This window comes from Otolemur garnettii, unplaced genomic scaffold (assembly GCF_000181295.1).
Source record: "Otolemur garnettii isolate 467f Iridium unplaced genomic scaffold, OtoGar3 scaffold00002, whole genome shotgun sequence".
NCBI classification, from domain to species: domain Eukaryota; kingdom Metazoa; phylum Chordata; class Mammalia; order Primates; family Galagidae; genus Otolemur; species Otolemur garnettii.
In genome coordinates, this window is record NW_003852397.1 from 7686435 (window position 1) to 7702792 (window position 16358).

Below are 16358 nucleotides of genomic sequence, written 5' to 3' on the forward strand. Positions count from 1 at the left end.
TCTAAGCTGGGTTACAAAGTAAGATCTTGACTACAAAGATCTTCAGATGGGTCCAAATAATGAAGTGACATAAAAGACTTAAAATAGTAATAGGCAATGATTTATATCATACATCATGAAAACATACTGAAAGGAAGCAGGTATAATAATTTTGATATGGAACAAAAAGTAGGATTTAAGAAGAAATTAATTAAAGGGTCAGTTTATATTGATTAAAAGGTACTCAACTACAATCTATGAAACTAGATAAACTAGATATTTATTATAGGTCCGCAATAAGACAAGTATAAAACTCAAAAATTAGCACTTAGAAACTCTTACAGTAATCTGACAGGCAATTCCACTCCTGTAAAATATAATAATCTAAAAAGTGGAGCTTACAGTTAAGCTTTTTGGTTTTTCTTTCTCATTTCATTTTTCTAGTGATTTATTTTTAATGTATTCTAAAGAAGTATCAGAAAAAAAAACAAAAATTGATTCACCACAAATAGTTTGAAAAAGCAAGGCAATTATAAAGCCTATATGCCAAACAACACATCATCAAAATATACAAAATTAAAACAGTTAGAGATACAAGGCAAAAATGGAGAAAAAAATGTTTATTTGGGCACAAACACATTCCATATCAATTAGATTTTTAGAAAAACAAGTATATACAGCAATGGTTCTCAACCTTCCTTATGCCGTGACCCTTTAATAAAGTTCCTTATATGGTGGTGATCCCCAACCATAAAATTATTTTCGTTGCTACTTCGTAACTGTAATTTTGCTACTGGTATGAATTGTAATGTAAATATCTGATATGCAGGATATATTTAGGTGATCCTGGTGAAAGGGTCATTTGACCCCCAAAGGGGTTGCGACCCACAGGTTGAGAACCGCTGATATAGAGAAATTTTAAAATCTCATTTTCTTTAAGAAGTCATCTGTTATAAAATGTCCTATCAGTTTAATATTGGCTTTTCAGGAGGGAAAATTACTACATTAAATGTACTCATTGTAAGATGTATTACAACCTCAGAAATGTTAAAATCTTTTCAAAAGGCTTAATCAAGAAAAAATGGTATATCAAACATTGATTGGTATATCAATCCATGTGATTGACTGAATAAATAAAGGCTGGCTGAATAGGTAAAGGACTATATAGCCAGTCCTCCATATCCATGTGTTCCACATCTATGAATTCAACCAAATAAGGAAAAAGATATTTGGAAAAAATGGATAGCTGCTTCTGTACTAAACATGCATAAATTTTTTCCTTGTTATTATTCCCTAAACAATACCATATTCACAACTCTTTACACAGCATTTATATTAGGTATTATAAGTAATCTAGAAATGTTTTAAGATACAATACAGGATGATGTACTTAGGCTATACGCGAATACTACACCATTTTATATAAGGGACTCTGAGCATCCGTGGATGGTGGTAACCTCAGGTGGTCTTGCAACCAATCCCCTACAGACACTGAGGGATTGCCTGAACCACAACCACTACATATGTATGTTTCATGTACATCATACACAGGGAGAAATAGATAAAACTCAAAGTAACGTTATTAACAATTTATTCTAAGTAACACCAATTATTTCCCACCTATGCTATACAACTTCATCATCTAAAAACAGCCCTCCAAAGGATCATCCTATTTAAAGTGACCGGTAAAAAGGAGTGGCTGCATGACAGAAGAGGAAAAATTAAAGACAGGATCCTTCTGAAAATTTTTCTACTTAGTCACAGTTATAAAAGGTGAGTTCTCTAAATAAGATGAAATAGGCCAGGATCTTTTCCTTCCACTCCTTTGCATTAATACTTAAACCTAGCTTTATCTAAACGTAACTTAAAAGCCTCATTTAAGACTTAAAAATATAAAATGATAAAAACACTATTTAAATGGAAAGTATTTACCATGAGAATAAACCGGGGAAAATATTTGAAACTCAATTCATGGACAGAGATTAATTTTCCTAATATATGAAGAGCTTTTTGGAATCAATAAGCAAAAGACTAAGAATCTTAACAGGAAAATGGGTAAAAGATAAACATATAGTACAAACACGATAAATGCCTCTTAAGCATACGGAAAAACATGCAATCTCACTCATAATAATATAGATTAAAACTGCACTGAGATCTATGTTTTTATGTGTTAGATCAACAATGATCAAAATATTTGAGAACATAATCTTGGTGAGGACATGGAAAAAGTCTCATATTGCTGGTAGGAGTATAGTTTTTCTCATTTGAAGAAATCTATATAAGATGATTAAAAAATATATCACATAAGATACACTCAGCCTGGTGTAAGCGGGTCATTTTCAAAGAAAGTGTTAATAATTTTCTACATTTACAGAATTCTGTTCATAAAATGAAGCAGACGAACAGGCAACTTTAAGCAATCTGGATGATTAATACATCCAAGGTGAGCTTATCTGCAGCTCACCTCATGATACCTTACTGTGCATTTAGTGGGTGCTCAGTAAATATGTGATGAGTGAACAGGACCAAGAATGAAGCTGAAGGATGATGGGAATGAAATAAAAACAAAAACAAATAATAAACTAAACTTAGCTGAATAGTTGAATGAGTTGCTTACATAAATACTATTTATTCACTCAAAAAAGGAACAACGTAACACTGGCAAATGCTTCCTGAAAAATGAATCAGCAGCGTTACATAATAAATTGTTTGCAATAATGGCAAAAAATGGATAGTTCCATCTCTATTTAACATGTACCAGTATTTCCTCTTATTATTCCCTAAATACAGTATCACAACTATTTATGCAGCATTTCCATCATATTAGGTATTATAAGTAATATAGAGATTATTTCAGATACTATACAGGAGGAAGTGCTTAGATTATATTTCACATCCTCAAGGAAATCCCTCACATACCAACTCTGGACTTGGCCATGTGATTTGCTTTGGCCAATGGGACAACAGAAATCATATGGGGTTTTCCTTTACAAGTTACTCCTATAAACCCTACTATTGCCTCTAGATGAAAGAGCCAGAACTAGTCTGGAGACACTGAGCCCACCATCACCCCAGCCAAAGACCAGTGCCAATTTCCAGACATAGAGTAAAGCCGTGCTAGACCAACCACCTCCTAGCTGATCTGTCCACTGACTGCAGCCACATGAGCAAGCCCAGCCAAGTAGTAACAGAATTGCTTAACTGAGCCCAACTCAGAATTGTATGCTAACAACGGTTATTGTTTTATATCATTAAATTTGGAGGAGGGTGGTTATATTAAAAATATCTGATGCAACTGGGGTAGAAAATAGGACTAGCAATCAAAGAAAATTTTTCCTTTATGGGTCCTTTTTTGTTTCACTATAAGAATATATTCATATAATATTTACTTAATTATGCTAACTTTACAAAAATATTTTATTAAATCGATATTTTAGTGAAGTCCTATTATCACCTTATAAATACGTATGCATAAAATAATTCCATTCTAATGGGAACATGAATCTGGGAAACATTAATATTGCTCAGAAAAAAATGGGTCAATACAGAGTACCAGGGTATGCTATCATTAAAAAAACTGTGAATAAGAATATATTCATGGTCACAGTCACATCTCAATAATGGCTATTACAAATGCTGAAAATTTTAGGAGACATCCATCTCAGGTTTTGTTTCTCTGCTGCTTCTGTTTAGGCAGATAATGGCCTAATACAGATCTTCTCATTTAATCCTCACATGCTACGAGGTAAATACCATGCTGCATAACTTTAGACAAAAGGTAATTAAGATCTACATGCCTCGTTTCCTCAACTGTAAAATGGGGATAACAGTACCTATTTTATAGAGCTGTTCTAAAGATTAAATCACTTAGAACACAGCATACAGATCTCAATAAATGGTCTACTGCTTGCTAGTACGATAATATAAAATTAAGGTCTTTTAACTAGCACAGCTTCTATTTTAAAACACTAAGCATTATCAACTAGGATGTGAGACCTCATCATTAATTTGAATACCTTTCTAATAATTTCATTAAAAAATTAAAAGATCATACTATGAAAAAACAAAAATCTGGGAATAGATATAAAAAGTACATGGTAAAGAAAATTGCAGCTCTGGGCAGTAATAAATCATTTGTTCACATTCCACAATCCAAAATAGGTTTAAATACCAAAGCCTCAATTTTTGTGTGTTACAAATTCATAAAACAAAAAGATAGCAATAAATCCTACTGACATGTCACACCTTTACTGCGACATCTGGTATACATACCTTCAACATGTTCTATCATTATGTTTAAAAAAGAAGGCACTACTAATAGTTTTGGAAAATAAGGGTCTCTCCAGAAGAAATATATTAAAACTTAACCTAATCTGCAGCATTGGAAAACTGAGGTAATTCCTTGATCAAAGGCTTAATACTGCTCTTTTTTTTTGCATGGAAAGATCAGGCATGGACACTTCTCTCTATATGTATATATACACATAAACAGTTAAAAAAGAAAAATCAGGCCTGGATGGGGAACTTGTATTAAAAAAAAAAAAAAGCCTAATTTTAGAAAAGCATTTCAACAGACAATTGCCTTGCCTATAGTCATATAAGACCAACAGCAAAAATGCCTTCCACTAGAATGTCCAGGTGTTTTAGTTTGTCTTAAAAAGAGGAATAAATAAATTCTACAAAAACATTTCCATTCAGTTCAAACATTTTAAAGAGTGCTTAGTATACATGAGATAATTGTGGCAGATTCTGGAGATAGAAGAGTAAACAAAGTACCATTTATGTTACTATATATGCTACACAGTTGCTCTTTATCTTATTCAATAATAATCCTGTGTGGCTGAAATTATTAAAACTCATTTTACAGAGGAGGAAATTAAGGCTTATAAAAGTAAAATAACTTGCTCAGGGTCTCTTAGAAGCAGAAGGCAGTGAAGTTGTGGAGCACAAGGGAGGGAGCACAGAGGGTAGTGCCAGGTGACTATTCTTCAGACAAACCCAATACTCAACCTAAGAAGTCCCTTAACAGCAATATGGAAGGGGGATAGGACTTAGAAAATCAAGATTAGTCTTTTGGAAGTGAGCAAAGGAGTCTTTAAAGAGGCTTTAAGGAGGTTGATAATTGAGTTTTTTGTTAAACTTTAAGGATGAGTAGGATTTATCAACTTCAATGCCAAGGCTCACCCCCACCACCCCTCACCCCCAATATATTAACCAAAATAAATTACTTACTTGAAATTGAGAAAAACAATTTTGAGAGAAATCTTCCTCAGATATATTATTCCATAGTTTTAAAACAAATAATATGATGACAGTTTAATTTTTAGGTTGCTTTTATGTGGCTTGTCTTGGTTTTTATTCTGAAATGAAATTTAGATTAGTCATTTTCTTGTTCTGAGAAACTAGGAGTATGCCAACATGTTTTAACTTTACATTCTTTCACATATCAACATGTATTCGTATTTACAAAGTCTTTCATTTCACCATCTCAAACAAAACCTAATTTAATATATAAATTATTTTAAATGTAAATATATATGCAAAAAAGATATTTCTTTTAATTTTTACTATTATTTCCTTGGTAATTGGTAATTGTAATAAATTGAAGAAAACAGAAAACTTGTTATATATTACACAAGGCATTTTTGAGGTAACATACTTTTCTTTTATTATTTAAATCATTTATATTGTAATGCTCTCTAAACCCAAGAAAATTAATTAACTGTCCCCAAGTAATTCACCTCAAATTCTTAGTATTTCTGGAAATTAAAAAAATAGTTTCTTTTTAAACAATACTGTTGAAAAAGAAAATAGAACTGGCAAAAAATAGGATCTAAATTTTCCATTGATAATTGTTATCCATTTTTGTCAGAACTTACTTTGCTAGGCATTCAATTTTTGCTGCAGAAAACAGTCCAGTTTACCAATACTACTAATTAAGCAGAAAAATATTTTTCATTTAAAAGAAGAAATATAAAAATCTACAGAGAATTGGAAGAAATACAGATCATCTGAAAAGCTTAAAAGGAATAACCAAAAACCCCCACAAAAAAAACAAAACAACAAAACCTCCAAACAAAAAGGTCTTCATTTCATTTATAATTTTTTTTGTTCTCAAAAATAAATCCACATCACATTTGGACAGTGGAGTTCTTTTCAAATGCTTTAGACACCCATTCCTGCCGTATGTGTATTTACATGTAATTACAAGTTACCCAAAGTTCACGTTCCTTAACTCCTATCATTTTCTGTTATTTAGTACCCCATGGCAACCAGGCACCAATGTAATATAACTCACACCATAGTCCATTTTTCACTTTATAAGTTTCTAAGTATTTCTTTCAAAGATCTAGGGCTGATGGCAACATCCTCTGAAACCTACTTAAATCCCACCTACTTAAAAAGCCTGAATCATTTTTCACTTATTAATTTTTTTTTTTTTGAGACAGTCTAAGTCACCCTTGGTAGAGTCCCATAGCGTCACAGCTCACAGCAACCTCAAACTCCTGACCCTAAGCTCTTGCCTCAGCCTTCCAAGTAGCTGGGACTACAGGCGCCCACCACAATGCCCAGCTATTTTTTGTTGTAGTTGTCATTGTTGTTTAGCAGGCCCTGGGCAGGGTTCAAACCTGCCAGCCTCCGTATATGTGGCTGGTGCCATAACCACAGAGCTATGAGTGCCAAGCCAACTTATTAATTTTAATTGAGTAAATTTTAATCCAACCAAAAGCAAGAGAAGAGAAAATTTAATTATAAAACCAGAGACCTGAGAGCCCTCATACATTCCCTGTCCCCCTCCCTTTTCTGGAAATTACATACACATAATTTTCATATCAGTTTTTGTTTATACCTATTTATCTATTATATCTATTATACATTTCTTAGAAGATATAGCTAAAATCATCCTACTATAATCTATTCTACCACAAAGATTCTAAACATTAGACATAGTAGTTCAAAGATGTCTAAACTATTTACATGCAATTTTTTAAATAATTCCTCCAAGGTTCTATATCTTTCGATTATCATTAATACTTTCCTCCAATATTCCCTCAGGGTTGAGGGGTCAGTGGGAGGCAGTGAGAGCGGAGAGTCAAGATCCTCAATTTTCAAATCCAGTTTCACACCAGCCAACTATAGGACCCTGGACACTGAGCCTGCCTAACTAGATGCCAGTTTTCTTTATATAAAACAAGTGCGGATTATTAAGCAGTCACCTTGCACCAATTTAAAATGGCACATCAAACATATATGGGGATCAGGTACCAATATAGGTATACACAGAGATTCAGGCCTGGATTTATGGCCCCAAAGGGGCTCCCTCCCTGAGTCCCTGTCCTCTCGTTGTTAGTGGGCTGTACCTTGCACAGGGTAGCACCTGAATATAAACTCCTATAGCAGCCTTCATGATCCCTTTCTCACAAGAGGCAGCTGCACACTGTGGCTGGTTGCTAAAGTAGATTCCAGGTAGTAAAGCACTGTCCTGTAATGTGCTAAAAGTATCAAAAGAAGTAGTAACTGCTGGTTGTCACTCATAATCCAATTTGTTTACAGGAAAACCAAAGTCTCCCTACTGCCCCCATTCCACTAGAGCTACTTTCCAGTGAGTCACATAACATCAACTGAATTAGAAGAGCTCTAACAAAATCTAACATTAAATGCATTTACAGTAAATATTTGTTTATAACAATTATTACAGTCTTTTATTATTTTCTTCCTTACTGATTAACTTCTACAAGTATAACATAACTTTAAATATTAACTCTGAATAGGTATTATGTGCACATGGCAAAAAAAGGAAAAAAAAATTGAAAAGTTACCAAACAGTATACCCCCAAAAGTTAATCCACTTTTGTTCTCAAGGTAACCATTTCTACGCTGGAAGCAATCATTTTCACCAAACTCTTGTATATCCTTCCAGTGACAACAGTACATTCTATAGCTACCTACATAGGCATATTTAAATCACATAAATTGGAGCATACTACACACAGAATCTTACATCTTTTATTTTTACTCATATGTTAGATACAGAACCATGCAATACACATAGTACTGCCTCATTATTTTTAAGGACTGTCTAGTATTCCACTGAACAGATAAACCATAGTTTATTTAACCACTCCCCTATAAAGTTTAGGTTTCCAATCTTTTGCAATGACAAATAATGCTGCCACAAATACTCTCACTTATTTTTTGACACATGCAAAAATCTTCTAGAGGACAAAATCTTAGAATGAAATTGCCAGGGCAAAATATATGCACAATTGTAATTTTGACGATTTCCAAATTGATTTCCATAGAACATGAACTCTTTATATTCCCACCAGCAATGTATGAGGCTACCCATTTTCCTTTCTTTTACCTTTCCTCAAATTATACTATACAACCAATCTTTGCAAACTTTATAGGTGATAAATAGCATGCTCCAGTTTTAATATGCATCTTTATTATAAATAAAATTGTACATCTTTTCATATGAATTCTCTTTGCTCATTTGCTGTGCTATTTTCTAGAAGCTCTTTGTTTATTAAGCAGAAACTAGTCCTTTGAAGTTTTACTAGTCTGTTTCTCTCTTAACTTTGCATTTTTTCCTCATACAGAATTTTCCTTTTATGTCATAAAATTCAGCAATTTAGCATCAGTTCTATTTTATACTGTGAAAAGCCTTTACCATTCCTGGATTACACCAAAACTAATTATAATTTTTGTTTTACACTGAAATCTGACTCTTCTTGAAGCCAACTTTTTAGTTTTCCAGATGACTACTGGCTATCCCAATCCTATTTGTCAAATAATTCTTCTCCCTATTCATAGATAGATAAAGGTAGCATCCATCTTCACATACAGGTTAAATATTACTTAACTCAAAACCCTTGGGACCACAAATGTTTTGAATTTCAGATTGTTTTGGATTCTGGAATATTTGCATATGCATAATGAGATATCTTGGGTATTAGACCCAAGTTTAAACACAAAATTCATTTATGTTTCATATACTAACCTTATACACAAAACAATTTTTAATAATTTTGTGCAAGGAACAAAGTTTTGACTGTTGTGACTCTTTGGTCAAGTGTGGACTTTTCCACTTGTTTCAGAGTCTGGAGTACTTTAGATTTTGAATTTTTAAATGAAGGAATGCTCAACCTATATTAAGTTCTCACATATATTTGAGTTAATTTCTGACCTTTACTCTGTTTTACTGCTTATGTGCTAAAACCATTTTACTTTTCAAAACATTTTAAAATTAAAATCACTTTATAAATAGATAGGTATTAAAAAACCAGAAATTACTGGCCTGCTATAAGAATTGTTTTGTAGTTCCTAAATATACTGACAGTACTTTCCCATGGTTTAAAACATGGTTTTAAACACATAATATTCTACTATATGAATAAGCCCAATTTATGCAACTTTTCCCAACTGTTGGATGTTTTGGGGTTGTTCTCTATGATGACTATCATCTATTGATTAATTATTACAACAAATGCTTGAGTTGGGTTTTAAGCATTGACTTCATAATGGTGAGCAAAAAGAAAGATGTTACCAGTGTTTCTGGAAGGTATTATCTACTGGGAAAAAACAGACATTAATCTCTGACATAAAAAAATTACTATTGTAGCAAGTGCTTTGAAGGAGAGTTCCTTGAGCTTTGAGAGTCTCTGACAGGGAAGGCTTCCCTGAGGAAAGATAAACTAGAGTTTAGGTGACAGAAAAGGAAAAACATTCTAGGCAGAGGGAACAGCAGGTACAAAGCCCTCATTGTGGAAGGGAGCATGGCAAGAATAAAGGACTGAAATAAGGCCAATATGACTGGAACACAAAGAGCAAGGCAAGAAGAACATGGCTCAAGCCATTCCTGGACAGAAAGGAAGGGGCCAGACTATATAAGATCTTGTAAGACTGGTAGATGCCACTTCATAACATATGGAGTTTAGTCTATATTCTAAATGCAATGGAAAACTGAGGCATATCAAGTAGTAGGGTAACATAATCAGGTTTGCATTTTAAAAAGAACCCTCCAATTACTATGTGGAAAACAAATTAGAAGGGGACAGAGTGGATTGGGATAAACCAAGATTAGGAGGCTAGTGTAGTAAATCTGTCCAAAAATGACAGTTTAAATTAGGGTGGTAATGGATTATGAAAAGAAGGAGATGGATTCAAAAGATAATCAGATTTGCCAAAAGATTTATGTTCATAGATTAAAATCCCTAAAACTAGAATTACTGGGTCAAAAAAGAACATTTTGAGCTCATGTATACATTGCCAAGGTGCCCTACAAAGAGTGGTTTTCATCATTTGTTATTACCTTGTGTCTGTCTGTTCCTCTATCAGAATTTTCATTCTTTAAAAATTGCTTTAAAATGACTTAATCCATACTTCCTTCAGGAAGCCTTCCCTGACTTCCCTTTTTGCCTGGTTATCAAACATGTCCTTCTTTGAACTTCGTTATATCTTACATACATTTCTATAGTCATCACATTCCGACTTATGTTTATATGCCTATCATCTCTACTACACTGTAAGCTGGAGGTAAAGTTGTTCTTAAAAGAAGGCACTAATCCTAGCACTCTGGGAGGCCAAGGTAAGTGGATTGCTTGAGCTCAGGAGTTCAAGAGCAGCCTGAGCAAGAACAAGACCCCAACTCTATTAAAAATAGAAAAAAGCAGGCGGTGCCTGTGGCTCATTGAGTCATAGGCCCCATATATCGAGGGTGGTAGGTTCAAACCCGGCCCCTGCCAAACTGTAACAAACAGCCAGGTGTTATGGCAGGCCTATAGTCCCCGCTACTAGGGAGGCTGAGGCAAGAGAATTGCCTAAGCCCAAGAGCTAGAGGTTGCTGTGAGCTGTGACGCCACAGTACTCTACTGAGGGCAACAAAGTGAGACTCTGTCTCTAAAAAAAATTAAAAAGTAGAAAAAAGGCCAGCTGGGCATAGTGGTACATGCTTGTAGTCCCAGCTACTTGGAGACTAAGGTAAGAGGACTGCTTAAGTCCAAGAGCTTAAGGTTGCTGTGAGCTATGACACCACAGGGTGATAAGAGTGAGACTGTCTCCAAAAAAAAAGAGGCACTTAAAAAATAACTTGACATGCATAGTAGTTTCCACTCAGTGTCCAATAAATGAACTGAATCACATTATTACTAGATTCTTCTGTGTCCAAAAATTTAAGGGGGCTCCTGCTTAATCCTCTAACTTATTGATTATGATGTTTATAAAATAATACAAAAAATTAATAAAATTTGCTACTCTGGGCTTCAAACATCTTTTAAATAAAGTGACCAGTTTTGTCTGTGATGAGTCAATAAATCTTTGAGGTGCTCCTAAAAATATCTAATAATTAATTATAGTCAAATAGATGTTATGTGATCAAATATTTTTAGTTTACTTAAAAAGTTATGAGCAAACTAGATTTTTATTAGAGAAATTTTTGTAAACTGAGGTGTTAATAGTATAGTTTCCAAAATTAATTCATTTCAAATTTATTTAATAATCTACCAATTTACACCAAAAATGAGGTTATTCTGACAGTTTGTTAAAGTTAACTTTATAAAACAATAATAGAAAAAGAATATATATGTATACTTTAAATAAACATCTACATCAACTTACATAGCATTTCAGAATTAAGAATCTCTTATGTTCAAAGACTTGATTTCATGTTTGACAGAATCTTTTAACAGTCTACCAAAATATTCACTGAGCAATAGCAAGACTTAAGAGGGGAGAGTTACTAGAGTTTCTTTCCGTTATCTTAAAGACAACCAGCTCCCTCTACAGTTTGGCTTACCTCGTTTAATTACTACATTACTGGACATCTCACATTCTTCTATTTACTTTTACTCTGTGTCTCAGCAGGGAAGCTCTTTGAAAGGATAATTCTGTTTAACCTGGTGCAGAGGAAACTGTTGAGAGCTGTCTAAACTCAGCATCAAGCAAATGAGAAAGAGTTAAGATGTGGAAACTGAACAGCTTCCCAAGTTCAACTGAGCCAGATCCTTACCATGAATCCTCAGGACAGTATTTGAAGTGAATTTCCTGACTGGTCACACCTATACTCAAATCTAAATGACAAAGAAAAAAAAACAAACAAACACTGTCCTTTCATACCTTATTCATAACCTTGCCTCCCTCCATAAAAAGTTACCAAAATGTTGTTATGAAAGAAAAAAATCAACCATTTCTCCTACAAATGATATTGCTCAATTCCTAGTTATGTCAAAACAATGTTCAAAACACTTTAAAAACGAATTAAAAGCAGATTAGGTTTTTGGTTTGATAAAAAAAAAAAAAGAAAAAGAAAAAACTCCACATCCCTGAGATGAAGAAAATTTAAGCAATTCTCTTAGGAATCAATACCCTCAGTCAGCAAGGGATTAAATCAGTCAGGATTTACCTTACAAATTTGAATAATTCACTTCTTTAAAGCCTTTTCAAATTTCACCAAATTAAAATAATATGCATTTTTGGCAGCACCTGTGGCTCAGTGGGTAGGGCACCAGCTCCATATACCAAGGGTGGCAAGTTTGAACTGGCCCCAGCCAAACTGCAACAAAAAATATCAGGGCATTGTGGCAGGTGCCTGTAGTCCCAGCTACTTGGGAGGCTAAGGCAAGAGAATTGCCTAAGTCCAGGAGTTGGAAGATGCTGTGAGCTGTGACACAACAGCACTCTACAGAGGGGATACAGTGAGACTCTGTCTCTAAAATAATAGTAATAATAAAGTGCATTTTTAAACTCCAAACACTTTATTTCTTAATTTTTCAAGATATGTCCACAAAACAGATCAAAAGTCAACTGGACTGTTTTATAAACAGAAAATTATTTTGCATGCAATAATAGAAAAACAGAATTAGTAAAAATGTATTAAGCCAATCGATTCAGAATTATAATTCTGAAATGGAAACTTGATTTGAGGAAAAAAGTCTCCAGTTACTATTTTTTAGGATCTCACTTGGAAAGTAAACTCAGTTTAATAACATCTTTTCTCCAAACCAAGGTAAATGAATTAAGGACTTTGAAAATTAACTCCTATACACAGAACAAGTATATTTATGGTATCTTTTGTCGCATAGGTTCATTACAAATTTTCATTAACTTATTTTTCTTGCTAGTAAAGACAAACAGTTTGTTCTTTCAAATAAATCTGTCTTCATTAAAAATTCTAGCCTTCATGCTCAGCGCCTATAGTTCAATGATTACGGCGCCAGCCACATACACCTGGGCTAGCCTATAGTTCAGTGCTTAGGGCACCGACCACACACACACTGGGGCTAGCGGATTCAAAACTAGCCTCGGCCTGCTAAACAATAACTACCACAACAACAATGACAAAAAATAGCTGGGCATTGTGGCAGGTGCCTGTAGTCCCAGCTACTTGGTAAACTGGGAAAAGAGAACTGCTTAAACCCAAGAGTTTGAGGTTGCTGTGAGCTGTGATACCACAGCACTCTACCGACAATGACATAGTGAGACTCAGTCTCAAAAAAAAAAATTTAGCCTTCAGATTCTTCCTAAGCCAGATTGGCCTCTCTTTTGAACTAATAATTTTCAAGTTTTATTTACTGGATGGTCTAGACTACTTTTATTTGAGAAAAGAATTCAAAAGCAGATAATTCTAGTTTTTGTTTACATTTAATTAACACTAATTTCATTGGGAATTTCTGATGAAATGCTAAAAATGCTGGCTTGATTTATGAAAGCAATGAACTATTAAACATATACCAATGACTTCAAATTTTTCTATTAAAATTTTTGTTTGAAAGTGTGAACTGTATTTATAGGAATTCAATTTGATGATCCCTTAACAATTTGAAGTTTAAGATTATCTGTATCAGCTTGGCGCCCATAGCACGGTGGTTACAGAGCCAGCCACATACACCAAGAGTGGTGGGTTTGAACTCAGCCGGGGCCAGCTAATCAAAAGCAACAAAAAAATAACTGGGCATGTAGCAGATGCCTGTAGTCCCAGCTACTTGGGAGGCCGAGACAAGAGAATCGCTTAAACGCAAGAGTTGGAGGTTGCTGTGAGCTGTGACGCCACAGTGCTCTACAGAGGGTGACACAGTGAGACTCTGTCTCAAAAAAAAACTATATCAAGTTATATATCTTTCAATGTATGTACAAAAAAGTCTTACTTTTTTATACATTTATACAATTTATTTCAAGATATATACCAGAAAAACCCATTTCAATTTTTTCTTAAGGAGGGGTGTGGTAATCTAATTGTAAGATATCCAGGAGGAAAGAAATATTCCTTATTATGAAACAGTTGATTTTTTTTAAATAATCAGAAGCACAAAAGTATATTATACCAGTCTTACTTTTTTAAGAGATATTACCTCACAAAATAGAACTGCTGTTAACTCATAGTGAAATTCATTTATTTCCACAAACAAAACTTCCCATAAAACAGAGCTTGAAAATCACTCAAGAATACGACATATTTAATCATTTGGGTGGAGGAGAAAATAAACTACTTGTAGAAAGTAACTCAAACCATACAAGCTGTAATACACAGAAATGCCACAGTATATCCTATTAGCATGTCACTTTCTGATTCATAAATTTGGCTGAACAGAACTACACTATCTTACCCTTTCTCTGTATCTGAAGGTAAAACAGTGTTATTACACTGAAATTCCAATTAGAAGCAAAGATACCAACACTGTATTTAAAAACGCAGAAAACCTATTCATTGGAACACTTTATTGCCTCTCTTTTCCAGCCTCCAAACTTTTAAGTGTTACACTTACAACACATTAACAGCACTCAAATTCCCTGTCTTCTCCAGGTTCATATCATCAAAACCGTTTTCACTATTTTAAAAAAGAATATGCTACCAAATCTCACGCCACTGAAATGTTCAACAAAGAGAATTCACATTAAAAGATAACTGCTTGGAATGAGTGCTTGTGTTTGGGAAAGGGCTATTATCTTGATAGTCCACAGAAACTGACTGTAGTAATAAGATGAATGGCGACGAGGGCAGGGAGCATCAAGCGGGAAATGCTATCTAAAATCCCATAGGGCAATACACAGCTAGAGGTAAGAGCAGCCTTTTCTAAGAGGCAGCTCCAATATTTCAAATAAGCAGTTCAAAGCATGTAGAAAAGCAAAACATTTTTTAAACGTGTCAATTTAGCCTCTATCTTATTTATACTATCATAAATCAACAGGAGATTGAGAAGGTTCTGTCACTGCTTTCTCTCTACCCCACCCCTTCTTCAACATTTTTTAAAAATGCACCTGTATTTAAAACACAATCCTACAACCCAGGCTAGGAGCATTTCGAAATGTCGGTATCGGTGAGTTATGCTGTGATTCCTAATAAATTCCCCCCGTTAAATCTGATGTCTCACGTTGGGCAACACAAACACGCACGCATTGATGCACCTTTCCCTGAGAGCACTGCACCTGGGGACGCTGCCCAGTCCCCAGACGCAGAGGCGTTAAACTAAGGAGTCACGACCTGCACTCACAGCGAGCCACATGGTCACTTCAATGAGAAAGATTATCTGGCCCCAGGCGCCACTCTAGTCAGCCCACTGCCTCTCCGGCAGGGGCAGAGGAGAGCGAGGGTGAGAAGAGGCGACGCAGAGCGGCTGACAACAGAGCTGACACTTCCCCTCTCCTCTTTAAGCCATTTCCAGAAAGGGGCATTTGGGAGACGAAAGAGGTGTCCCGGGTCCCGTCAGCTACCGACCTGAAAGCCGACCCTTACCAACCAGCCCGTGGCTGGACACGGCGCGGTGGCCCGGCCCGCCCTCGGCGGCCTGAGCGGCGCTCGCTCCCCCTCCCGCGACCCGGAGCGCGGGCGAGCTCTCAGCCGCCGCTCGCAGTGTAAACACTCGGCGCTCGCCGCCTCCCCGCCCGAGGGGGGTGGTGCGCGGCGTTCGCGCGGACCCACATTTTTGCGCCCCTTGTCACGCATGAGAGGAAAGGGCGGCGGGGAGGGAAGACGCGGCAGCGATCCACGGACACGGCCGGCGCCGGCGGCGTGCGCGCGTGTGCGCGGCAGGGAGGGCGGCCCGGGCGCCCGGCCGGCTCCGGCTCCCGCCCGCGCCCGCTTACCTGCCGGGGTCGCTCCAAAGACTCGCACCACCGGCACCTTCTTGACAGGGGCCTGGGTGAGGGGGGATTGGCAGATATCCAGCCCCTGCAGCGGGCTGGCCATGTAGTAGTCGGCAGTCACTATCCTCACTGAAATCATGTTCGCCGCCGCCGCCACTGCCTCCCCTTCACTGGCGACCCGGCAGCGGCAGCGGCAGTAGCAGCGGCGGCGGCGGCTCCCTCCGCAGCGGCGGCGCCCCCTCCCCGCTTCGGCTCGTCCCCCTCCCCTCACACACAGACACCGCGAGGAGCGGCGG

The 16358-nt window shown here is 36.2% G+C and overlaps 1 protein-coding gene across 1 annotated transcript in view; it reads right to left on the minus strand.

Moving 5' to 3' along the window:
• Positions 1–16251, minus strand: part of REV3L (REV3 like, DNA directed polymerase zeta catalytic subunit) — a 200323-nt gene extending 184072 nt beyond the window's left edge. Inside the window, exon 1 of the mRNA XM_023512479.1 lies at positions 16063–16251. Within this exon, the coding sequence (XP_023368247.1) occupies positions 16063–16201 (139 nt within the window). The 5' untranslated portion in view covers positions 16202–16251. The remainder of the gene's footprint in view (positions 1–16062) is intronic.
• Between the last annotated feature and the right edge of the window lie 107 nt (positions 16252–16358).